The 25,629-nt window shown below is 46.9% G+C and overlaps 1 protein-coding gene across 1 annotated transcript in view; it reads right to left on the bottom strand.

Moving 5' to 3' along the window:
* LOC149328861 (neprilysin-1-like) overlaps positions 1 to 25,629 on the bottom strand; it is a 57,370-nt gene that overhangs the window by 27,852 nt on the left and 3,889 nt on the right. The window contains exons 3-7 of the mRNA XM_089559117.1: positions 24,169 to 24,270; positions 17,066 to 17,098; positions 10,918 to 11,154; positions 3,157 to 3,463; positions 1,260 to 1,572 (exon numbers count right to left, since the gene is read on the bottom strand). Coding sequence (XP_089415243.1) covers positions 1,260 to 1,572; positions 3,157 to 3,463; positions 10,918 to 11,154; positions 17,066 to 17,098; positions 24,169 to 24,270 — 992 coding nt within the window. The remainder of the gene's footprint in view (positions 1 to 1,259; positions 1,573 to 3,156; positions 3,464 to 10,917; positions 11,155 to 17,065; positions 17,099 to 24,168; positions 24,271 to 25,629) is intronic.

Here is a 25,629-nt window from a genome sequence, read left to right as displayed (position 1 = left end):
ACGAAGCTGTGCAAGGACTCGTTTATGCTACCTATGACATCGAGACTGCCAGAACAGAGGGCCTCGTTAAGCTGTTGAGCAAGCATGGGAACAGGAAAGCAGGGGTTCGTTATGTCCTAAATATGGCTGGACCAAGCACTGACCAAATACAATTAGCCTAGGGGAATTTCGCGGACAGCAGTTACGGTGGCGGAGGAAAAATGTCTTTGATATTTAAGCTTCAGGACATGCCCTGCTCAAAAAAGCATGGTGGAAGCTGATCTGCTCTCTTTATATGTTCTGGTAATCAGTATCACTCCTCGTGATGTTTGACATCAAAGCGTAACACAACGCGGATGAGCTATGTGCTCTATTAGCGTGTGATTGTGCCTGTGCTTCCATAGTGGCGATTTCCGGAAACTTTTCGACCACCTGGGATTCTTTAACGTGTAGTTATATATCACAGCCCACAGGTACTTTTTTGCGTTTTGCCTACTTCCAATAGCATCCGTCGCCCCCGCCGGAATTAAAAGAGTCTACTCGGGCTCATCAGGAGAGCCGACGATGTCAGTGCACGTGCCACATGGCGCTAAAAAGACACGGACAAAAGGGAGACACACAGGACGGGCGCTAACTTACAAGTTGTAAGTTAGCGCCCGCCCTGTGTGTCTAGTGGTGCGGAAGGAAGCAAAAGAGCGCGGTAAACGCTGCGGAATAGAAGGCTTCAGAGTTGAGTAGACCAACTGACGCTTCGCAACGTGCACTGGCAGAGTAGAAGCTTGGGCGAGTTGCTGATGGTTCACTTGCCACATAGCGCTAAAAAGACACGGACACAAGAAAGACACACAGGACGGGCGCTAACTTACAAGTTGTAAGTTAGCGCCCGCCCTGTGTGTCTTTCTTGTGTCCGTGTCTTTTTAGCGCTATGTGGCAAGTGAACCATCAGCAACTCGCCCAAGCTTCTACTCTGCCAGTGCACGTTGCGAAGCGTCAGTTGGTCTACTCAACTCTGAAGCCTTCTATTCCGCAGCGTTTACCGCGCTCTTTTGCTTCCTTCCGCACCACTTTTCTCACTGCATGGTTCAGGAGTCGACCCAGAAGCGAGATATTTGCTGTTCCCTTGCTTTCGCCGTTAAGGACGAATAATGCTGCTGCGTGACGACCGCACATGTTAATGAACCCCAGTTGATTTAACTTATAGCGATGTCCTCCCCTAAGACGTCCCTCACAGCCCATGCGTTGCGTCGGGACGTTTATCTTTCCAATTTTCAGTTGAATACCTTGGACAGGGTGAGTCGTATGACGAAGAAGAATAGGATGATGGGGTCCTGGTTGTGCTCCAGCCACTCGGTGAAACTCAGGTCGAGGAGGTACAGGGCCTTGCGCACCCGCACGTCCGCCGGCATCGGATTGGTGTGGAAGTCAAGGCAGGACCTGTAGAACACTATCAGGTTGCGGTAGGGCTCGTTCTCTCCGGCGTCCACTGTGGTGGTCGAGAGTGTCAGGTTCATGTTCTCGATGAGCAGGTTGTTCAGCACGTCCCGAACGCTGATTTCTAGTGGCTGGCTGCTGGCCCACCCGCCGCAGGAGTACCTGGAGCCGAGAAAGCATCCGGGTAAATATGAACACTACTGAAAGAGCCGCCGCATGGGAAGATAAAGCCCTAACCGAAAGGTCTCTTTCAAATAGAAGTTCTGAAAACCATTGTTAGTAATGTAGTGCATGAACAGCTACTGACTTTTAGATGCTTCATAAATAGCAGTCCAAAGACTAAACAACACATTTGGGCAGATGCAGCGCATGGTGATTTTGCGGGGCGCAGTAATATGATATTAGCCGCCATTATCATCGTCGCAAGGTTAAACAAGGTCGCAAGGAGCGCATTTCCCGTCGTTGTCCTATTCTGTATGCTATCTTTGCTCGGTTTGATTTCTAAAAGCAATGCACCAGCTTGCCCTGCTATGTTTTTTACTGAACGACTTTTAATTCAATTAAGTTCACTATGGAATGATGGCGGGAGCTTTCTATTTATAATTAACTCTATCCTAAACTGGCTGAAGCACCTTATCCCCACCAGATATATATTTTTACAACCCACAGTACTTTCCCTTAAGCCCGCTATTTCCTTTGCGTACAAATGACCTGGACTAGATTAGGGGATCAGTGGTTGTCTACCCGCTCCACTCCATGCCCATGTTTTGTCAACTATAATCACGAAGCTATAATCATGAACTATAACTATAATCATGAAGATAACCGCTGGTCCTTAAGGGTAACGGAGTGGATTCCAAGAGAAGGCAAACGTAGCAGGGGACGGCAGAAAGTTAGGTGGGCGGATGAGATTAAGAAGTTTGCGGGGAAACAGTGGCGGCAACAGACAAATGACAGGGTTAATTGGAGAGACATGGGAGAAGCCATTGCTCTGCAGTCGGTGTAGTCAGGCTGATGATGATGATGATGAAACATGAAGCAAAAGAGGCGCTCAATTTTGCTAAATAACCTGTTAGAGGCCATCATATTTCTAGAAAATCTTGCACACTGATGTCGTGTTTATGGTTAAAAAATAGTAGGGGTATATCGGATTTCAAAAGGAAGGAGGATGCTGTTTAAGGTTCGCTAATAGATAACCATAAAATTGCACAATCAACGTAATAGTCCTGAAGAAGACGCTAACAAATACCCCATTATTTTTCTGCCTGTCATACACATTTCCTCGCTGGATTGGTTCCAGTCCTACGTATGGAACGTATGGAACTACGTATGGAACAGAGTACGCACTTAAGCTTGGATTTGTCGTGATAAAGGTGCAATAGAAATATGTGTAGTTCTACGGGGCGGAGGCTCAGTGTCTGTTCTAGAAAGCTGAGAGCTGTAGCGCAAAATAAGCATCGAACTGACAGTGACACTTCATGGAGATAAGAGTCTACTCTCCGAGCACCTGTGCTACAGAGAGGGTGGGTGCTGTTTTTTTGTTTTGTTTTTTCTGGTACATCTTATATCGCTCTTGCTGTAAAAATAGTAGTTGAAACTCTTTTCTTTGCTCTAATTCTCTTTGTTGCCTGAGAACTGTCGTTGCATTCGTGGTTGTGTCCTCTTTGGAGAAATACCGAAGCCGGGATCATATGCTAAGCAGAACAGCACACCGGCTGAAGAAGAAGAAAATGTCGACGTGCTCACAGGTAAAAGTTGTCGCAGGGGTGGAGCTCTCTTCCCTGCTTGCCCGTGGTGGCGAGGCGCATGTCCTCCGCGATCTCCTTGGCCTTGATGCAGCCGGGCGACGAACAGGGGGCGATCTTGAGGGTACGGTTGGTGATCACATCCAGCGGCTTGGTGTAGTAGAAGAGCGCCGCCAGCACCAGCACCAGCAGCGCAGCCAGGATGACCAGCGCCGTCAGGAGCATCCGGCGAGCTTCCTCCTGCTCGGGGTCCTTGGCGCGGGGGCCTTCGGGCGCCGCTGGGGCCCACTCGGGAAACTGGTCCGCACCTGCGGCCAGGATTTAACACTTATCTACACTAGGTGGCTGGATGCCGCATTCCCGCTTTCCGAGACGAGCGCGAGTGAAACCACCGGAAGTTGGACGGCTTGTCCCGGAAGTCGGGTGTCTGCTGTGTATTTCGATGCAAAAAGTCGCGTCTTTCGCCCTTTCGTTCTCAGTTTTTTGCGTTGTTCTCGTCCAATGTCTGCTGTTGTATGAAAGTAGCAAGCAAGCTGAACTCGAGAAATGTCAGCATTGTGTGCAGAACCCTGAAATTTCAGAGAAACCGAAGAAAACAGGCATGCAGGTCTCACCCTGCCGCGGCAAAGGAGTACGAGCATTATACACGACGTTCTTGTCTGGTTCTTGTCGTCAGATTCTGAAGGAGAAGTAATGGAATGACGATCAGGCTAGGTCATCTGAAAATCTAATTTTCATGAAGCAAAGAAAAGGCACAGAGCGAGAGGAACGACTGACAAGAAAGACGAACGCTGCAGTGCGCGTGAGAAGCGCTGTTAGAAGTCAACTGCACCAAGCACAACAAATAAACCCATTCAGGCTTAACTTGCTACAATACGAAACAGTGCATGACGCGCTCCGTCGAACAAGCAGTACCATACATTTTGGAGGGGCTAATGTGAACCAACCGAACACCGTCAACACCTCACCAGATAGTAGCCTAGCCCTCGCTCCGGTTCGGTCTAAACATAATTCGGTAAAACGGTCGCTGCAAAGTGCCTGGTGAATGTTTCAACCTATTGTTATATCTATCCCCCATTGATAGCATAACTTGGGCTTGAGCGTGGGAACAAGCATGACAGTAAAGAGCAGAGTTGGCGAAGCTAGGCAAACGAGACTACACCGAGTCGGGTAGACGAGGCTCCATACTTGCTGCGTGTAGCGACGTCCTGTCGTCTGCTAGTGTCGTCCCATTGCGGTGCAGTGGACCCTAATTTTCGAAACGTCTTTCCCGAAGACTTCGCTGGTCTCCTCGCTCAGTTCACGGCGCAACAGGTAGGCATTGCCATATAAAAAGACGAGAACGACGGAAAATACGAAATGTTAAGTGTGAAAACAAATCTGGAACTGAAAAACCGTGCTGAGGTCCGATTTCATGCACTTCCAAAGGCTGACTTCCGGTACAAGGCCGCTTACTTCCGGTGGCTTCACTTTCGCGCGCCCGATGCGGCATCCAGCTCCCCTAGTGGAGATCAGTGGGACTTAAATGTGAAATCAGCTAATACAAAGGAGACAATACTTGATGCAGAGATCACTGACCGAATAGGGTAAACGAGAGCAAAGTAGGGTAAGAGAGCGACAGAGGTATCCTTGCGTAAATGGAGAAGAGGGAATAAAATGTGAGCGTGATGATGAAAGCAGATACCCAAGGCTAATCTGGAATGAAGGAGTGGATTCAAAGTGAAGGTAGCCGCCGCGGTGGCTCAGTTGTTACGGCGCTCAGCTGCTGACCTGAAAGACGCGGGTTGGATCCCGGGCGCTGCGGCCGAATTTCAATGGAGGCGAAATTCTAGAGGCCCGTGTACTGTGCGATGTCAGCGCACGTTAAAGAACCCCAGGTGGTCGAAACTCCCGGAGCCCTCCACTACAGAGTCCCTCATAGTCTTAGTCGCTTTGGGACGTTAAACCCTAATAAACCAATAAACCAATCAAAGTGAAGGTAAATGTGGAAGAAGGCGGCAGACTGTAGGAAATCAAACTGTATTCCGATGATATCGCTGACGAGTTGGCCCGTGGGGGCGCAAGGTAGGGCGATTCAAGCTTAGCGGCAAATTCTTTCGTCCTCCTCTCCATGTTTTCGGGCTAATGAAATTGAACGTGATAAATAATGATTACCACAACCAATCCTACGCATCCTACTGAATTAGGAAAAGTGAACTTAGAATTGCAAATGTCGCGAATATAGTACCTTCGATGGGCTTCGTGGCAAATGTGTTCTTTTCTGGGGAAAGTGTAAAGGTACAGTTTCGAACGCCAAAAAAAACGGTTTTATTTGTCAATAACCTTGACACCATCAAGATAAAAAGCGTTGCGGTATCTTTAACAAGCTGTTTTTTGTATAGAAGGATAGCTTCGAAGTCTACTGCGCATGTTCTGTACACTTCTTAACACTGCGATGTAAAGCTGCTTACGTAGTCATATATGAACTCACCCTATGCGAGGAAAAATTTCTTGTATGAGATTATGAAAAAAGATAGCTTGCTTTTTACTCGGAGTTAGTTTATGAACTTACTTCTAGAATTTTTGCCGTTCCTTTTACAACATCAGGGTGGTTGCAGAAAAAATTGTAGGAAAAGGACCATGAAAGAAACGAGCAAGTTTTCGTCCTACCGCTTCTGCTGCAGCGGACTTGAAGTTGTAACAAGTTCTGCTAAACACCTTCTGTTACGAGGTCTTTTGGATGTTTAGCCTAATTCTACGTCAATCTTTATTAATGCTGCTACCCATGACCTGCTTTAACACAAGTAGAGCCACCGAGAAAATGTTAAGAACATGAATAGTGTCGAAAACGTTCTGTTTATATTTGGTAGTCAAGGCGCATATTTTATGGTTTCTCACCAGTATAACTCTCACAATTTTATTTTGCTTTTTATATGTGTACAGGCTCCATAAAATGTCGGCTATGATGATATTGTTTCTCACCATTAGTTTGCCCCAGTAAATTTGGGCTCCATGTGTGTATTGCGGTATGTGGAGACAGCCACTTTTTTTCAGAGGCTATTTCAATGATCTTTCAAAAAACCTGGTATACAGACCTAAAAGAATCGCCACATTAGCCCTAACGAAAGCGATAAGCGATAATTGGGGTGCAACCTATGGAGCGTGCTTGCATAGTAGGTATTCATCTCTCAGGATAGCTTTCTTTAAGAGATTATTTTCAAGCCTCTCTGAATTATTTTGAAAATTCACTAGTTTTTCTTACCCTAGAAAGGTGCACCAGAAAAATGCAACGAAGGGGCTCACAAAAGAAATACAGCCATTATTACAGCGAAATGGCATTTGACCAAATTTCAGAACACAGAGAGATTTGGTGAACTGACTGTTGGCATGGACACAAAAACTACGCAGTCAGCTGTTTCAAGAATCGAAATCAACTCTGAGCCCAAGGCAATTGAAAACATATATTCACTACACTGAGAACTCGGCAGATGTGTTGGCTTTTGGCTCATTTCATCATGTTCTATTATTTTGCACGAATTTTAATTTCATTACTGTCATCTTGTATGACGGATGAGCAGGCTTAATGGTACTTAATCAGTATAGAACAGCGCAGAAAAGGCACGAACGTGGAAAAAAACATGGCGACAGAGTGCTCGATTCCCTGCGTTTGTTTCTTCGTCCAAGTGATTTCTACACGGTTATGCCCGGGTCACCGTTATAGCCTTTGTAAATTTAAAATTTTGAACACCGTTGGTAGTAGAAGCACCTGCTGAGCAGCTCAGATTTTCATTTTATGAACAATTCCTAGAATCCCTACCTGAAATTCTTATTGCAGTTTCTTCAAACTCCACTTTCTCATCTTAACCGTCAGTGCGTAAAGTATGAGAGGAATCTATTCAGTTCTTTCGCGTGTACTCAGGATACAAGCCATCTATGTATGTACACCAATCTAAAATGTGCATAAAGGGCAGAATGTTTGCGAGCGAATATATTGCGAAGCAGTTTTTCTTAACCTGTGGAACTTCTCAATTTTAGAATCTAACCTTTCCTGACGAAGTTTGCTGTATATCTTCCCAGTATATGTGAAGCAGTGAGGGTTGCATCGTGCTGAAGTCACGAATTTTTAGACTCTCACGTCCATACAAGCAGTAGTTCTCAGTATGTTAACATAAAATAACACGTGAGTTCAAACAATAGTTCGCGTGTTTCCTTAGTAAACGTAACTGTAAGGGATCGGTAGCGTTCGCGGGGGTCATTGGAACGCGGCTGGGGGCACTCAAAGCGGAGCGTCTCCTTTCTTGGAACGCGGCCGCTCGCGAACGCGCCGGGAAGTACGGGTGTCCACCCGCCCCGCGGTACCGATTCGCGCACGTGCTAGCACGAATGTCTATTTGTGTTTGTTTTTATTTTGTGGTGGAGAGAGTGCTCTACCATACGGAAGTTGGAGGGCTGGCCATGCCCTGAATGAACCAATGATGTTAAGACCGCAACATGATTAGAAGCTACGGAATGTGGGCCGGGCCTTCAGGGCTTTAAAACTGGGCCCCGGAGCCGGAAGCGAGCTTCTGCGCTAAGTCGAGATGCTACGCATCTTCGGCAACGCCGAGTAGGGGCCTCCCCAAGTATTAGCCAGATCCACCTTTTGGTTGTTTGTCTTGTTGCCGTTGTATCTAACTTGTATATTCTGTAAATATTTGTATATAAATATTCAGTTATTGCCTTTTTCATCCCTGCATCTCGACTCTTCGAGAGACCGTCTCTGACGGGGCACCCCTGGTACGAAGAAAGAAGCTTCAGTCTTCCAGTTAAAACCAACCGTCTCTGGCGGGGCACCCCTGGTGCAAAGAAGAAGACGAAGAACCTGTGAAACTTTACTGGCGCAGTCGACGAGGATTCTGCGGCCATCGGAAGACGGCGCAGGAAGAAGATTGAACGCAGGGAGAAAGGCGACGACAAGGCGACAACGCTGACCTGTTCGAGAACGGACCTGCGGAGAAACGGCGGCAAGGATGCAAGGACCACGGCAGTAGTCCAGCGACGCGGGACTGCATACGGTCCAGAAAAGCAGCGCGTCGATAACTCGACAGTCACCGGCGTCGCGAAGCAAGGCGACAGCAGCGGGTACAGGACCAGCGGCGTCCGACAGCTCATCGCAGCGTGCGGTGAAAGTGGAGGTGGACTCCGACGCCAAGGAGCTGGCAATGCGGATCGACGCATCGAAACCGTGAGTTTCCTTGGTCGCATTGTTCACGCCCCTGTGTTCGAGCCGGTAGGACAGTTGAGGGGTACGGAAGGCGGTATGGAGAGTTATCCAAGCCGGCCCTCATTCGATGTGAGATACCAAGTGGAATTAGCGAAGGCGCGCTTAGCGTACTTTCAGGCTGAACTTGCGAAAGTGAATGGAGGAAAGGCGCCTCTGTGCGAGGAGAAACCTCAGGATGTTAAGTGTGTCTTGGAGGAATTAGAAGCAAAGCGCCAGCAGCTAGCGCTGGAGCTCGCTGAGGTCAAGGAGTCTAGGAAAGCTAGTGAACTAGCCAGGGAGAACTGCTCCGAGTCCCGAGAGGTGAGGCCGCCTGTGCTGGAAGACAAAGACTTATGCTGCTCAAGCACAGGTGGAGGAAAGAGCAGCCAGGTCGCTGTAGGTAATCAGCCGATATGCGCGGACGCCTCCTTGTTGGGAAATGCCGCAGAGAGCGAAAACGAGATTTCTGAAGGGATCACAGCTTCGCCACTGCGGGCGGCTAGCAAAGAAAAATAGCAGCCCAATTCTGATGGTCTAGGGCCAGTCGAGACCAAATTGTCCGAAACCAAGCAGGAGAGTGATCTAATTCCTGCAGGCTCTATGACTAAGATTGTGACCTCCGACACGGAGCTAGTAACCGGTAAAAATCTGGCGTTGCTGCAAACACACACTGTGCCGGCCATAGGGCATGAAGTGCCCCGTAGCGTTCCTGGTGACAACAGCCCTACATCCGAGGCAGAGAGCGGAGGTGGGCCCGCTGGGCCGACCGGGCAGAGCGCCGCGCAGTTGTCGAACGCACCCGGTGTGTGTCCGGCCAGGTCATTTGAGGACCCGGAAATGAGTGGCGACTTGCCGCAAGGCAAGCTCGGGTCAAGTGACTGCGAGGGAGCTCATGGAGCCTCGGAGTTAGACGATGCCACGAAGCCGGCAAATGCCTATCAAGCAGAGAACGGCAACGTCAGTGTTTACCCGAGCAGGAACGAGGCAAATCGCTTTAAGCGAGGCGAAGTGCCAGGAGGCAGGTGCGCGGCTTTCATGTTGAAAGTCGGTACGTGGAACATTGCGTTCCGTGGTGCAGGTCGCCAAATCAAGCGTAGCGGGACCGGCCACATTGGTATGGTTAGACGGGGCAAGGGCTATGCTACTTACGCAGCACGCAGTTGGTACCGGCGCGCCAGAGAAAGCAGGCCCTCAGGTGCGTCGTGTGGTCAGAGATTTGGACCCATCGAGGATCAGGACATTGTTTTCGATCCTGGAGGGCAGCAATTTTTGAATTATTGCCCCGCTGTGGCACCGGCCTAATGAGCGTAGTAGCCATTGGGCGTTGATCGTATCGATTGAGACGCGTGGTGGCTCGAAACGCACACAGGGACGCTCGGTGCGACTAAGGAGGCTCACGAGGCCACTTACGGACGTCGTGCGAGTGCTACTGAACGCTCCAGTTACGAGTGTCTGTGTGTGTGTGTATGATCATTCCCGAGCAGGACCACGGTGTGCATGCTGGTGAACTGGGTGCAACGCACCAACTTGGACGCTGTGTTACGGTGCACGGCAGGCATGCCGCTGTGTGTATTTAAGTGTGCATTTTGCGTAATGTTTTGTTGGTGCCCGTGTGCATTTTTTTGTTTTTGGTTTTGTTCGTGGTGTAGCTGCGGCATGTCACCCACAGGGTGGTTTTGTGACCCGTACCGATCCCTTTGTTATAATTCTAAAAGTGGCATTTGAGCCCTTTGTAGAATCTTGGGAAGGGCGTGTAAGGGATCGGTAGCGTTCGCGGGGGTCATTGGAACGCGGCTGGGGGCACTCAAAGCGGAGCGTCTCCTTTCTTGGAACGCGGCCGCTCGCGAACGCGCCGGGAAGTACGAGTGTCCACCCGCCCCGCGGTACCGATTCGCGCACGTGCTGGCACGAATGTCTATTTGTGTTTGTTTTTATTTTGTGGTGGAGAGAGTGCTCTACCATACGGAAGTTGGAGGGCTGGCCATGCCCTGGATGAACCAATGATGTTAAGACCGCAACATGATTGGAAGCTACGGGATGCGGGCCGGGCCTTCAGGGCTTTAAAACTGGGCCCCGGAGCCGGAAGCGAGGTTCTGCGCTAAGGTGAGATGCTACGCATCTTCGGCAACGCCGAGTAGGGGCCTCCCCTAGTATTAGCCAGATCCACCTTTTGATTGTTTGTCTTGTTGCCGTTGTATCTAACTTGTATATTCTGTAAATATTTGTATATAAATATTCAGTTATTGCCTTTTTTATCCCTGCATCTCGACTCTTCGAGAGACCGTCTCTGACGGGGCACCCCTGGTGCGAAGAAAGAAGCTTCAGTCTTCGAGGTAAACTAACCGTCTCTGGCGGGGCACCTCTGGTGCGACGAAGGAAGAAGATAAAGAACCTGTGAAACTTTACTGTAACAGTGTTCTTTAAACGCCATTTTGCTACACGCGCGGTATGCACGAGTTGTTTTATTGTACGAGTCTCACGAGTTCTCAATCAGTTTTGCGCTGCTGACTTAGTGGCTCGTTATTGATTTCTCAAGCTCACCTTCCCATTCGGCTGCCCCTTGTTCGCCTTCGGGTGATACGACTGTCTCCCCTGGTGCCGCTTCTTCCGCTTCTTCCTTGGTGGCTACCGGCGGGTAGCCGTGAACTTCGGCAGGCGGCTCGGCCGTGCTTTTCAGTGATGCTGCAGGGGTTGATTTCCCGCTCGCGGAACTCTTGGAAGGGGGTTGCCCTTGTTTCCTCAGAGAGCCACGTGTCTTCGACTTTTCGCTGGTGGAAACTTCAAGGTTGAACCATAAGAAATATAGCCAAGCCATCGTTACCCGCAAGTAAATAATTGTCGCTAGGGGAGATCTAGGACAGGCCTAAAGGTGCATATGCATATCAAATGAAGTAACATCATTTTAGTACACATCATGAACGTCTAATGCCATAGTGCCAGTGTAAGTGATGGCGGATTTTTTCAAGCATAATTCAGAACGGAGTGGCAGGACACCAGAAAGTGCACTATTATTTTCGGGACATTGGGCTGCGGCCATTGTAAATACATGGTCATTAAGAAGGAATAGGAAAATACGGGAGCAAATGGGAGAGAGGATAGAAGGAGATAGAGATTAGTGGATGAAACACGCACACAAAAATATATCACATTCATAAATACTTATAAATAAACACAACTACTAGCATAAAACTTTCCCAGGCCGGAAATAGAAGCCACAGCAATAATATGGCTAGCCTGGAGCCTGACACGCATGCAGAAAACGGTGTACACGGCTTCAACTCCGATTTCGTTCGCTAATTCAAAGAAGCAGCTGCAAAGTCTCCCACGAGTTCCTTCTTACCAGCAGGATGACATTAGTGCTTAGAAGCGAGGCCAGTTTACAGACCAGAGGACTGTTGTATTTTAACCGGTAATTTATTCTTGGCAATCTTCGAAGTATGCATTTTCCGCCAGAGTCATTTAACTCTTGGCTATTACCAGCTGTCACTTGTAGCCTGATGGCTGAGAGCTAGGAGCCAGTGGAATCGGTAGGAGCTGTAGATTCACGCCGTGGTTGACAAGCGACAGAAATTCGATGAATTGAACAGAAAATATTGGTTGAAAGGTAGGCCACAATTCTTACGTTTTGTTTTTTTACTTAGAGTAAAGAAGGCTCGAGGCAGCGGGGTCATTATTTTGACAAGTCACCTGCCTCCATCAGTAAAACAATTGGCTCTTCGGCCGTACATTCAAAAGCTCCAGGTAAATGTAGACACGAAATATGAAGACACTGTAGGCAAGTTTACGTCTTCTCGAAAGCGAGCAAGACAACGGGGTAGCAGGCGCACCGAAAAATGGAACAACGGAGGTTACTTACTAGCAGTGAACAAACAAAATTAGATCAAATCACACATCTTAGAACTAATGTGGCTTCTTTTGCAGGCCAAATTTTTTAGTTCACTTCAATTCCGTACATTGCGAAAAAATGAACCGCAGATGAGACTATCAGGTTTCCACGCAAGCTAGCATGAAGGCAGGCAAGGCTGTGTAGCTTCTGTGTAGCATCAAATATGGCACAGAGATGAGGACGACCTGTGAGGAAGACGAATATAGCGTTGACTTTCAACTGATCTTCATTGGAAAAAAGGGAACATTTCTAAAATGCTTCTGTGACATGAGAAGCAGCAGAATTAAAAACTTCATATAAGACGTGTATTCTAAAACCATTATCATCAACAATGCGAAAATCAAAGCACGAAAACAAAACAAAAAACGCTGAAAAAACGTGGGAAGAATGAGGAACAAAAATACACAGCAGTTTTGATCTGTAAAACGGCTGTCGTTGTTTTTTCAACGCTGTTAGTATTAATTGTTTTCGAAGACATGTGTCATGTTTCACGCTGTGACTTTAGATCCATCACATGCCACAGAAGCTTCTTTTGAATTTCCTCTTTTTTCCTATAAAGCTCTGTTGAAAGTCAGCGCTGTTTTCGTCTTCCCAACTTTCATTCCTCTTCGGTGTGCGCTCTTTCAGCCAACACCACAGAATACCAACCAGCCCAACAAAAGAATGGGCTCAGCAATTTTAGTGCACATGTTTGAGCTAGTCGACGGCATTTTTATCGCTTTATATATTCTTAAATAGAATAGGACATGGACGAAGTGTTTATTGCTGTTTTATTTTTCCTAACCCACGCCAGGAACCCTCAAGAACACGCCACAAAATTCAAACCAAACGTAGCTTCTATTTCCTTGCTGAAATGAAGAAAACGAAGTTTTGGCATCTCTTGCACGTTCGCGAGGTTTATGGAAAGTCGATTACACTGCAGTTAGGAATAAATGTATGTGAAGAGCTTTCTATTTGTAAAAGGGGTGCTTTCATTAAAATGGCGACGGTGAAAATAATGTTACGTACTAGGGCTCCAAACTTCTATAGTCGGTTATTGTCATAGGTTACGCAGCCAGCGAGGTGCATTTTACCTATTTAGTGGCTTCGGTTGTCTGCATCGCTTGATTCTCTTAAATGCATGCGCAGTTAAAATGGAAGAGATGAAAGGAACTGAGTAATTACCCGCACTAAGTCTATACTTTCTAAACAATCTCGGAAAACGTGCCAAATCAAATAAATGAGGAACTTAAGGCACGACACAATCCTGACCACGTAAGCTGCAACAATAACGACTAAAACGCGTCAAGCCACCGTGTACATTTAAGTTATGTGTAGTGTACAGCGTTGAGCTGCTAGCGATGATAGCTGAGCAACAAAATTACCGTCGTACGCGTATCTATCCTCTGCTCTTGGCAACAAGAACCGCCCACTTTTTTTTCTGAGACAAGGTTCCGCTTTTCCGGGAATTTAGCGCCGTTTCGTTTATATCGCTGTGCTCTTTCAGGAATTTAAACTACCTCTTGATTTTCTTTCGCTCTGTTTTCCGCCCCTGTGATTGGTTCACGGCGAGCAGAGCAGGCTTCCTAGTCACAGCCATAATTTTTGTTTTATTTCTAAATGGGTCCAACGTTCGAGCATGTGCAAGATACTTCTGTGCCGCCAATATGTAACCAATTATATGCACGAATGATTACCTCATGAAGAGAAAACAACTTAGCATAAAGATTCGAATACCACGCAGGCGACGAAAAAAAGCCACAGCTTTGTAGTTCCCTGCTTGCTTTATATACATTTCTTGGCTTTTTCAGCAGCCATCGCCCTATGATCGGCGAGGAGGACTGAGAGGCACGCAAGTAAAAATAGAGAAACGTCGCTGCCTTATAAGTTTAGAGCTGATTAGCGTCTGCTGCCGGGAATATCGCGAGCACTTTGTTGCGCGGGAAAATAATAACGGCGTAGTTAAAAAACAGGTTTAAGCTGCACGATAGTGGTGGCACCTCTCGCTCGTCTTACAGCCAATGCGTGCCAGGATAGCGACGTGAAGAAATAACTAGGGTTTAGCTTTAGATTGCTACGTTCTCAGCAATACCATACCGCAAGGGTAGACGACTAGAAGTGCTTTTTCTTCTAGCTAGACCAAAGCACAGCGAGAACCTTCAACCTGGAGATAGAAGGAACATAGCGCTGTGCTAAAAGGGGGGTTAAAGTCCCAAAGCGACTCCGGCTATGAGGGACGCCGTAGTGAAGGTCTCTGGAAATTTCGACCGGCTGGGTTTCTTTAACGTGCACTGACATCGCACAGACACGGGCTCTACAGACAGTTGCGCAAATCAGAGAAAATCGAAGAAAAATTCTCTCGGCTTAACCGCGCGTTTGTTTGGGCTCAAATTTCGCACAGAGGTTGCATTTGGTGGTCAGTTTTGTTTTATACTACATTTAGGTGGGGTACTTGCCTGATTCAGTCAGAATTTTTTGGAAATCCCCATCGTATGTGGCGACGACGATCCAAAACTGAAAGACATCGCAGCAATGGTACCCGTAGCGCCATCTCGCACCCACCGGAGAAACCCAGCTGTGCTAAGTGGAGAGCTCGTTTCTTCGATGGCTGCGAGATGGCGCTACGCGTACCATTGCTGCGAAGTCTTTCGATTTTGGTTCTCCGTCGCCACAGACGATGGGGATTTCCAAATAATTCTGCTCGAATCAGGCAAGTACCCCACCTAAATGTAGTATAAAACAAAACTGACCACTAAATGCAACCTCTGTGCAAAATTTGAGCCCGAACAAACGCGCGGTTAAGCCGAGAGAATTTTTCTTCGATTTTCTCTGATTTGCGCAACTGTCTGTAGAATTTCGCCTCGATCAAAATTCGACCGCCGCACCCGAGATCGAACCCACGTGTTTCGGGTCAGCAGCCGAGCGCCACAACCACTGAGCCAACGCGGCGCCTCTTTTCCCGTCTTTTTCTACGACTGTATTGTCACCGTCGAATTTCGCTTCGTTCGGATACGGCGTTCTCGCATAGGGCAGTCGCACCTAGCCAGATGGTGGAAATCATTTTGTGTACCCTTAAATACCCTCTTTTGATACTAGACAGAAAACAGGGGAAGGGGACGAGTGATTGGGGGGGGGGGGGGGTGTAAAGTGCAGTAATAAAAAATCAAGAACTAGAAGAAGGTACAAGCACCTATGTCATCACGACCTGGCAGTGTTTTAGAATTACCGGGGACTCTACGTGCATAAAGACATCAGTGTGAAAATATTTGCGAAGAGTGGGGCGAAATGTAAAATGAGAGAGAACGCTATATCTTGTTACTTGTGGCATTGAACTCTTCAGCCTGCAATCAAATTATCTCACTATTGAGCTGAAATTGTCATCCTAGTAACTTAACATACTGCTGAAAGGTTTGTTTGTTTTTCTAAATAAAAGACCAAAATTCTGAACAAAGCCTCGGTGAAGAATGAAGAAGTCAAGGAAGAGCGACTTTCGGCCGGCCACTTTTCTCAGTACTGTGCAAGAAAACGGAAACAGAATCTTCGAATTACCAAAACATTCATTTCTTATGCTTAGTCTTTCGTCATCATTAATGAAAGTTCCTTAAGGTTTTGCTCTCCAGTTCCTGATCCAAAATTATTTTACTGACAGGCAGCGAACGGAACAACCCGCGATACCCGCTAACCCGCTATCCTGACAAGGATAGGTAAACGCGAAGAGGACATGAAAAAACACACTAGAGCTTCAAGCAGCCCCAGTCGCGGCAAGAGTGTTTGTGTCACTGAAAACGTCGTCCGCAATAAAAAAAAATCAAGAAGATCACGCTGGGCGTTAACTGTACGAAATATATTTTGAATATAAGCACTGTGCGGTAACAATCAATAACTCCAGCTTGGCACCGTAATGTAGGGGACGATGAGCAACCTTTGTTTGTATTACCTATAATCACATCCGAAACTGCATAGTCACTGCGAATCAAGAGATAGCTCCATTCAAATGGGACGAAGCGGGAGAGGAACACTTTAACACTAAAACAGAAAAGCCGAGAACACAATGAAATTCAAACGCAACGAGAGAAAACCTACAAGAAAAAACTGATGGTACAATCATGAAGTTTGAAGCTCGTCTCGGGCAATACGGTCCTGTTTCGCGTCTGGATAAGTATTTATCTGACGAACAGGATCACAAAGATCGCGTTGGTGCCATGGAACAAACGTAGTCAGCACTCTTTACCAGCCTCACCAATACCCTTCTACTGAACTCTAAAGGGCCCGTACAAAAATTCCGGTTTTGGCATTGTGCGCGTTGTGAGAGATAAATAGGATGGCTCAGGGAGCCGCCCCGGAGAATCAACCTCAGCGGGCTGCAGGGTCTTCGCAACCTGCCAAACGAGTTTTGAACAAACTAATCACTCTCGAAGGTGGCATTTAAACTAATGGTTGATCGCTCGAGGACAGCAAATTCGGTCGCTCAAGACCCGCCGGTGGCAGCAACAGTCATCATTGGACAGTGGCGCTTCCCTTAACTGCTTCACCACTGCGCAAGGAGTGGTAAGAGGACTCCCGGGAGCATATGACTGTAACGTTGAGAATCATCAATTTCGCACATATGGGCTCTATGTCATTAACGCTATCGCGTCCTACCCTTAACGCGAGCCTGTGTGTTCCCTGCCATTTCTTTTTTTATTTGTCCCGCGCACTCACTCACTCTGATGAGGCATTCAAATCGCGGCTTTTTTGTATGCCTTAAAAGAGGGCGTTATAATACCTTCGGTATCCGGGATACTAAGCTCGAGCACACCGTGGCACCGAGCAACGTGCACTTACCGGAGGGCTTTTCCACTTCGGTTTCTGCTAGGGCTGAAACAACAATCGAAAAGAAAACGTCCAAACTTAGCTGCTCCCAGTATGACCAGAGCATGCTCTCTCGTGAGCAGGCATATGGTGGACAACGAGTTATACAGGATGTCCAGGCTAACTTTAGCCAAGGGTTAAAAGATTGAATATTTTAGGTAGGCCAGGGAAACCACTTACATATACCTACCAACCGGCTTGCGCATCATGGGCAATATTTTGTTTTGGCAAATACTTAATTAGCAACAAAGATAATTTTCCTAAATGCGTAAGTATTGATTTTAGACAGAAAATGTGAATAGCAAAGTTGGAGAGCACCTTCAGAACCCGCATTCCATTTATTTGCGATAAAGAAGCCCTCACGTGCATCTTTTTCCCGAGCTCCAAAGAAAGCCCGAAAAATAAAAAAAAATCAAGTTACTAGCGCATTCGCGCGCCACGATTCTGTTGCTCTCAATCCTGGCTTGAGTGAACGACATCATCTGCTGGCAAGGCGCGACGAGGATGCACCGTCACGCTTGCTGACTATCTCGCGTGGGCGTCGCAACCACCGCCAACATATCAGCCTGCCGAAGCAATGGGGTCCTCGCGCCTTGCCAGCAGCTGATTTAGTTCACTCAAGCCAGGATTGAGAGCAGCACAATCGTGGCGCGCGAATGCGCTAGTCACGTGATTTTTTTTGTATTTCGGGCATTTTCTTTGGAGCTCGGAAAAAAGATACACCACCTAAGGCTTTATTTATTGCAAATAAGTAGAATTGGGGTTTCTGAAGGTGTTTTCCAACTTTGATACTCCCATTTGCTGTCTAAAGTCGATATTTACGCATTTAGGAAAATTATCTTAAATGCTAATTAATTCATTGCGAAACAAAAATTGCCTAAATGCGCGAGCCGGCTGGTAGCTGTATGAAAGTGGTTCTCCTGGCCTACCTCAAATATCTTATTTTTTAACCCTTGACTATAAACATAGCCTGGACACCCTGTAAAACATGCATGAGATATCTAGGTGTTCTTATACAAACTTCAAAGTGTTGCTTCTTCATATGTGTTTGTCCAGGTTTAGGGCACAGCATTCTCAACAGTGAAATAGGACACTGACGTTCTTATTTTGCTGTTTTCCTATTTTATCCAGTGACTTCTCTGCTGTCTACAGCTATAGTAAATTAAACTCCAAGACGAAGAGGAAACAGCGCTTCAAAAAGCCTTCAGCAAACGGCGGCTAACACCATCATGATGGCAACATTATTAGCTGAAGGCGCTCTCCGGAGATCCATTCGCCGCTTCAGCCTTTTTGTTCTGCCCGACTTGGTGAGAACAAGCGGAAACGAACGCTGTCATTCTTATTTAGACAACGAGTTCGCTTCTATCAAAGTAGGTTTCTACCATTACTCAGGTTTTCTGGTATCCACATCTTTCGTTCTGACATTGCGCGGCTTTGTGATTCTTGCTTCGCATCTAGCCAGCTATGTGACGTATGTCACACAACATGGCTACTGCGAGCCAGGAAATATTTATAGCAATTCAGGTCGCACTGACAGCCGTACGTCCTCTGCGGTGTTGCATCAAGGCTTAGGGCCCCGAAGCACATTTGCGCAAAAACAAAAATATTAGCACGGTTACGATGAGTTAGTCTTAATTTGAAATGCAATGGAAATAACACGAAAGGAAGAAGCGCATTAACGAGTTAGGAGTAAGAGGGACTGTAGTGTAATTCAAGATCTCACTGCAGAAATATACTTTGTTTCGACAGGGCACGACGAGGTTAGTCTTCAAGCATTAAGCGATTATTTGACAAATATTTTTGTTGAGTCCTTCCGATTAGTAGAGGATATGGTAGTTAGACACAATTCTGGCAAGCTATCTCAATATCTCAAAAGATAATTCAAGAAACACTAAAGCATGAAGTGCTTTAAACCCATGATAATAGAAAATTAGAAACACTCTCCAAGCTTAAAAAACGAAGTATCCGACATAAGGAAGCACATTAGATAGAGAACCTAATATGTTTTAAAAAAACAAGGCGGCCTACAAAGCGCGCAAGATGAAATTACGCGTGGGTAAATATAAGATATCCGCACAAGACAAGGAGTCCAACTTCGTTACAAAAACAGTTAATAAGTAAAACAAGCCAAGGATTTCGGCAAATATGTATACAGTAGCAAAATAAGCAAGACGTGAATAACTGAGGCAATTTTCGAGTGACTGAATAGTCCACCGGAAACGCAAAGGAAGAAAAAGAAAAGCCACACTAACAGCAAATACTAAAACGGCTTCTGAGGATCAGGTAAGTGCAATTGTGTTGTGGAAGTGTCGCAAATAATGGCTTGTGAAACTTTTCACCCTGCGTAAGCAGTGCCTCAAGGCTATAAGTCTGCTGGAAACTTGAAACACTGATAATAATGTCTTAATACACGACAAAGGACCCACCAAGGACTTGAAAAAGTGTGCACTGATCAGCTAAATATCTATAGTTTACATGATGCTTAATAAGGTGCTCCCTAGTCTAAATAAAACAACCTTAAATTTGATAAACGAAGGCATTACGCTGGCCTTCCGAAGGGATGCACAAAAAATGACCAGACATGCACCAGAAATCATATGATGCAAATACGTGGGCTTTATAAGGAATACCTATATATAGCACTGATAGATTATGAGAAAGCGTTATAAGATGCACCGGTAATGAGGCATAAGCCTACAACTGGCGACCGAGGACTAACGCAATAACTGATCCGTGCAAACCCTGCACGGAACAGGTCTCGCGGCCAGCAGTACGTCTCTTCATTACGGCTTCGCCTCCCACCTTTCTGGCCCCAGAACCCGAAAGCCTGGTTTTTTTCCAGATCAAGGCGCAGTTCAATTTGTACCACATCACCATGTAAAATGGCGCGCTACTGGCAGGTCGTCTCCGCGCCTCCTCTTTATCTTGCCAGCGAGTTCTCAGACTTTCTGAAACCAGTGTAGGTGCACCATATCAGCACCTCCTCGAGACAAAGGTTCTGGAGAGAATCATGCTGTGCCGTCACATAACATCGCATTGTATCCGCCTTCCCGTCGTATTTCAAGACTATTCAGGATTATACCCAGCCTACTATACTGAGCCAGTTACGCAGATTCATGGGACTGGTGAATCTTTCCCGACGCGTTGTACCGCACAGCGAAGAGCTGCTCAGCCCGATCAGCGACTTCGTTCGGTCAAGCGCTTGTCCGTCCATTGTCACTTCCTGGTGATCAGGAGCACGAACCGCCTTTGCTGCTACCAAGCAAGCTGTCGCAAACGCCGCGCTTCCATACGCCCGTTAACACTAGTACTTGATCGATAATTTATGCCTCCAGTGTGGCCTTCAGAGCTGTCTTACAATAGTCTATTAACACCGAGTGACGTCCTTTGTCCTTCCACTCTCGGAAGCTATTTCATGTTGAGGCCCGCTGCAGTGACTTCAGATGCGAGCTACTAGCAATCCACATGCGATAGCGAACTTTTGAAATTTCCTGGAAGGATGCCAGTTTAAAGCACTGACCGATCACAAGCCACTGGCGTAAGTTTTTCGCAAGACCACATCGAAGTACGCTTCCCGCGAACTCCGCAATCTCGCTTATATTTCGGAAATTGCTACCGATATTTGCCATACGAATACTGCCGACCACTGCGCCGCTGAAGCGCTTCATTTTATTGCTGCGGTTGGCTCCGCATCGTAAACCGTGAACTAGGCCGCGTTCTCCTCAGCGCAGCAGGATGACAGAGAGCTCAAGGCTTTTCGGGAGAACCCCCGCTTTTTCCGAGTGTGGCTTGCGCCCCAAATAAGCTCCCCTGAGCCCTTAGAGTGTGCTCTTTCAGCAGAGCTTCCCCGCTCTTTTTTCCGGCTTCACTACGACGCACATTTTTCAATAACTACACATATTTAACCCATGAATTCGGGCTACTCATCGCCTTTTACCCAGCGCTGTCTGGACTGGTCTTAACGGTGATGTATGCGCCCGGGAGCGCACGTGTCTCCCCTGCCTGGCGACAAAAGCTCCTCGTCATACCAGGACGCCTCCCCAGGCTTTGCTTCCAATCGTCCGTTGTTTTGAAAATCTTCATCTCGACATCGAGGAACCTCTATCCGTTTCCCAAGACTGTTATTGCATACTCACCATGGTCGGCCTTTTCACATGCTGTCCGGAGGCTGTTCCTGTTAGAGACATCGGCGCTGAGACTTTTCTGGTGCCTTCATTTCTGCGAGGGCGCCTCTTTTTGTTGCACTGGCACCGTGACAACAGACCGCGGCGCCAATTTGAGTCCGTCCTGTTTGCTAACCTTGCCCGCATTCACGGCGCCAAGGACTACCGCACCACTCTGTACCACCCATGCGCAAATGGCATGGCGGAGGGCTTTCGCCTCCAAATGAAGGCCGCCCTAACAACCCGCCTCAATTGCGCCCACTGGGTTGACACCTTGCCCCTTCTGCACCTTGGTAAGGCCCGTCGTCCGAGAAGACCTACAATGTTCTGCAGCACACCTGGTGTACGGTAGTTCCCTGCCTCTCCGGAGACTCATTCACATTAGCTGCTTCGCCTTATGTACTGCGTTAAAGACATCCGGCCTAATCCGCCTTGCAGTTCCCTCCCCAACAGCATCTTCGTTCGTTCAGATCTCGCTCTTTCTACAGAGGTTTCCGTTCGCTGCGAAGCTGTTCGGGCACCACTCATACCGACCAACGACGGAGTTTTCCGGGTCCTTCGCCGCACGTTAAAAACTGCCACCTTCTTTCAGAATGGCCGTCAAGAGACAGTCTGTCTGTACCGCCTTAATTAAGCCGCGTATCTGGAGACCACAACTGAGTGCGTCGCAGTGCTGCTTGACGTCGGCAGCCCCCTGTCCACCGTCTCCGACTCCCCGCTTCCCCTCCTGCGCTGCCAGCCCTCAGTTCGGTTTGGACTTCGAGTCTAAGCGGGGGCACTGTAGCGCCCTTCTTTGGCACTGCCTAAAGTACGGCCAGTCCACACCCGAACGAGAAGAAGAAAACAAGGACAGCGCCTGGTTGTGGCACGTGAAGCCATGGCTCGCCGTTCTGTTCTGGCCTAGTTCCGTGCAATCTCTCCCGTTCCTTCGATCCTGGGACATAAGCCTAGAACCTAAAGGCACTGTAATTAACTGCACAGGAGGGAAAAACAGACAGGATTTCTATTGTGGAAAGGAATTAAAAGCAATGATCAAAGTAGGATGATAGACGTACCGCTTTAGGTGAGGCACTAGCTTCAGCTAAGATGTTTACAAGAGTCCCAAGCTGGTTCATGCACATGATCTTTATACTGGACGTCTCGTGTACCAAGCAGATGCAAAGACCTTCAGGCATGATAAGCAATGTTCGAAGCAGGATGACAGATGTACCGCTTTAGGTGAAGCACAGGCTTCAGCTAAGATGTTTACAAGAGTCCCAAGCTGGTTCATGCACATGATCTTTATACTGGAGGTCTCGTGTACCAAGCAGATGCAAAGACCTTCAGGCATGATAAGCAATGTTCGAAGCAGGATGACAGATGTACCGCTTTAGGTGAAGCACAGGCTTCAGCTAAGATGTTTACAAGAGTCCCAAGCTGGTTCATACACATGATCCTTACACTGGAGGTCTCGTGTACCAAGCAGATGCAAAGACCTTCAGGCATGATAAGGAATGTTCAAAGCAGGATGACATATGTACCGCTTTAGGTGAAGCACTAGCTAAAGATAAGATCTTTACAAGAGTCCCAAGCTGGTTCATGCACATGATCCTTATACTGGAGGTCTCGTATACCAAGCAGATGTAAAGACCTACATTGCAGCTTTTACAATGTTTGTGAAAAAAGTTCCATCATTTTTTTTTTGCTCGACGTCTGTTGCCCTTGTGTGTGCTCAGGGTGGGTCTGTGTATGTTCCATTTTATTTTATTCCAACAAACAGTTGATTTCCAGATGGTATTCCCCTCACCAGCTTGAGTGTTATCACAGCTCAGTTAGAGAATACGACGAGTATTTTTCGCGCTTTTCTCCTTTGGTAAGTAGATGAAATGCTCCAATTAAGGCCATCGTACGAATATTGGTATCTTTAGGTTAGAGTTTCGAAAGAGAGGGTGTTCTTTGCATGAAATACAGCTGTGGCTAACGACGAAACGCAAGAAACTCTTGAAATGACGTCATTTATAACATTGGCTTCTAACATTCGCAAGTATAAAGTAACATCTTCTTCGCTATCGTCAGTACCTCTCCCACGGGCACTACGGATCAGAGTCGCGATCTTCCATACAAATACAATAAGCTTGCCGTCCAAGTTAGTTTAGTTGGTAGAAGGACTGCTACAGCGAAGCAGTGGTCCAGGGTTCGAACCTCGGTCTAGGACGAATTTTTCTCTAACTACGAAGTTTCTGAGAAAGCTGTATAGCTTTGCTTTTTAGCCGTAAGGCCTAATTTGGGTGAATGCCCTCGAGTAATTCCTCCCTTACTACAAATCTGCTCCATCTTACGGGGTTCCCCTAAACATTTCACCGAATACAAGAAAAAAAGAAAACTGCCTTGGCACACTCACTTTGCGTTTGTGATAGGACAATTTTCTGAGCCTAAAACTCTTCCGTTCGGCTAAAAAGGCACGGAACCATTAATATTTTTTGAACAAGGGGTGTTAGTACCTTAGATGGCGCCCCCAAGTATAGCGATTCATGCAGAAACCGCGTTTTCCAGAAAATGCAGCATCATTTTGCCCCTCGAGCTGGGCATGGTGGCTTTCGAACGTGATACATTTTAAGGGAGGTTGGCAACTCCAGCCAATTTAGAAATGCCATTTCTCAATAGTTTTGCTTCCGAGGCGTTAACGACTCCTACAACCTCCATGTGCCTGCTAAACGCTGCTCACTCTTTCCATAATAACGGGTACAATAAACGCTTTCTTTATACCTAAAACGGTGTACACCTCAGGAAAGCCTGTTAATGTGTTTTTATTAAGTACACTAGCATATTTCAACTTTACCCTTTTCAGGACACGTCAGTCATGACATTGAAGCCAAAGCTACAATGTTTCGCTCTTGCTTTTCTGCACGCATTTGAAATGACTAAAGAACTCACCGGTTTGCTCTTCACGTTGGGCCTGCTGTACTTGAAGTAGTTTCTCCTGTTCTTCCAACTCGAGGGCTTCGAGCTCTATGCGCATCTGTTCCTCCAGCCTCTCTGTTGAGGGCAAAGTATACCGTTAATTCCATCATACACGACTGCCTTAGAAAATACAGTGAGTCAAATGATTTCACGAGGTCGCACCCGCTGTGGTCTAAGGCTGCACTGTACACTACTACTGCATGTGTCTTTATTAGCAAATGCTTCAAGCGTTGTTCGCGTTCCTTCTCTTTTTTTTCTTTTTTGTTGTATCAATAGTTCACGTTATGACTTTATTGAAACTCAGAGTTGAGAAAAATTTCTTCTGCAAGTTTTCTGCTTAGCCTGCCACAAGACAAGTAGCAGAAAGCAAAAAAAAAAATAGCCTGAAGGAATTTTGATGTAATCTAATCAGAACAAGTAACTAAACGGTCAAGATATGCCCTGATTGCTTGGCTCAGTCAAATATTTCAAATTTTGTTAACCATAATGTCACCCAATGATAATTCGAAAACATAGCGCTAGAACAAATTTTAACATTTTTATACGATGGTGTACGTCAACAAGTATTAGCCTAGTACCAGATGCAAGTATTTGGCTACAGCCCCGTTTCAATCGAAACCAAAACTGTACTAAGTGCTCTAACGACCGATAACAATTCAAATAATTAGGCTTCAGGTATTTTTCTATATAATGAATGCTAATCAGGACTTACTGAAACAAATTATAGTTTTTAAAACAGGAAGAAGGAGCACATATACACGCCTAATTTCATTACGATATCTTCAATAATAAAAATGTACATTAAAAGAAACGCGTCATCGGGTGGACCATGCTTTTCCTCCCATGCCTTCATACATTTCAGGCGACTGCACCGAAATAATTTTTTTTTTCTACCAACCGGGATGCCGTAAGCTATTGCTGAAATAGACAGTTTTAACTGAGTGTTTTTGGGGCCAATGGGCCCTAGCGGGCGAGCGGATACACAAGCGGAAAGGCGCGCGAGAAGAGTATTAGCCGGGCGGATCGCCTGTCTTCTCGAGCGGAGTAGACTCGAATTGCTCTGCTGCTCCACCCATCGGTCACAATTCGAGTTAGAGTGAAAAGAATATCATTTAATCCTGCTAATAATGCGCTGAAACTGTTTAGTAAAGGTAGATTCTGTGTTTTCGCTAATTATTTTGTAAGTGTTGCGTTTTAGATGTGCAAAGGAGGCTGCCATCTTGAATACCCATACACTCCCGCGCGCTCTTACGCACACTCGCGCGCTGCCTATCGCTCCGCTGGGGCGGGCTTCCCAGCGGGCGTGAGCTTCGCTCCGTAAAAACGCTGGCCGGCCCAGTAACGTGCGCATGCGCAGTGGCGTCTGCGCTCCTCCGCTTCTCTCCGCTGGCAGTAAAAACGCTCAGCTAAAACTGTCTAGGCACGGCTGTTAGG

The sequence above is a fragment of the Amblyomma mixtum genome, chromosome 9, assembly GCF_055824585.1.
Source record: "Amblyomma mixtum isolate Tamu chromosome 9, ASM5582458v1, whole genome shotgun sequence".
In the NCBI taxonomy this organism is placed as follows: domain Eukaryota; kingdom Metazoa; phylum Arthropoda; class Arachnida; order Ixodida; family Ixodidae; genus Amblyomma; species Amblyomma mixtum.
The sequence above is the reverse complement of the archived record's forward strand: the minus strand, read 5'-3'. Positions and strand labels throughout refer to the sequence as shown.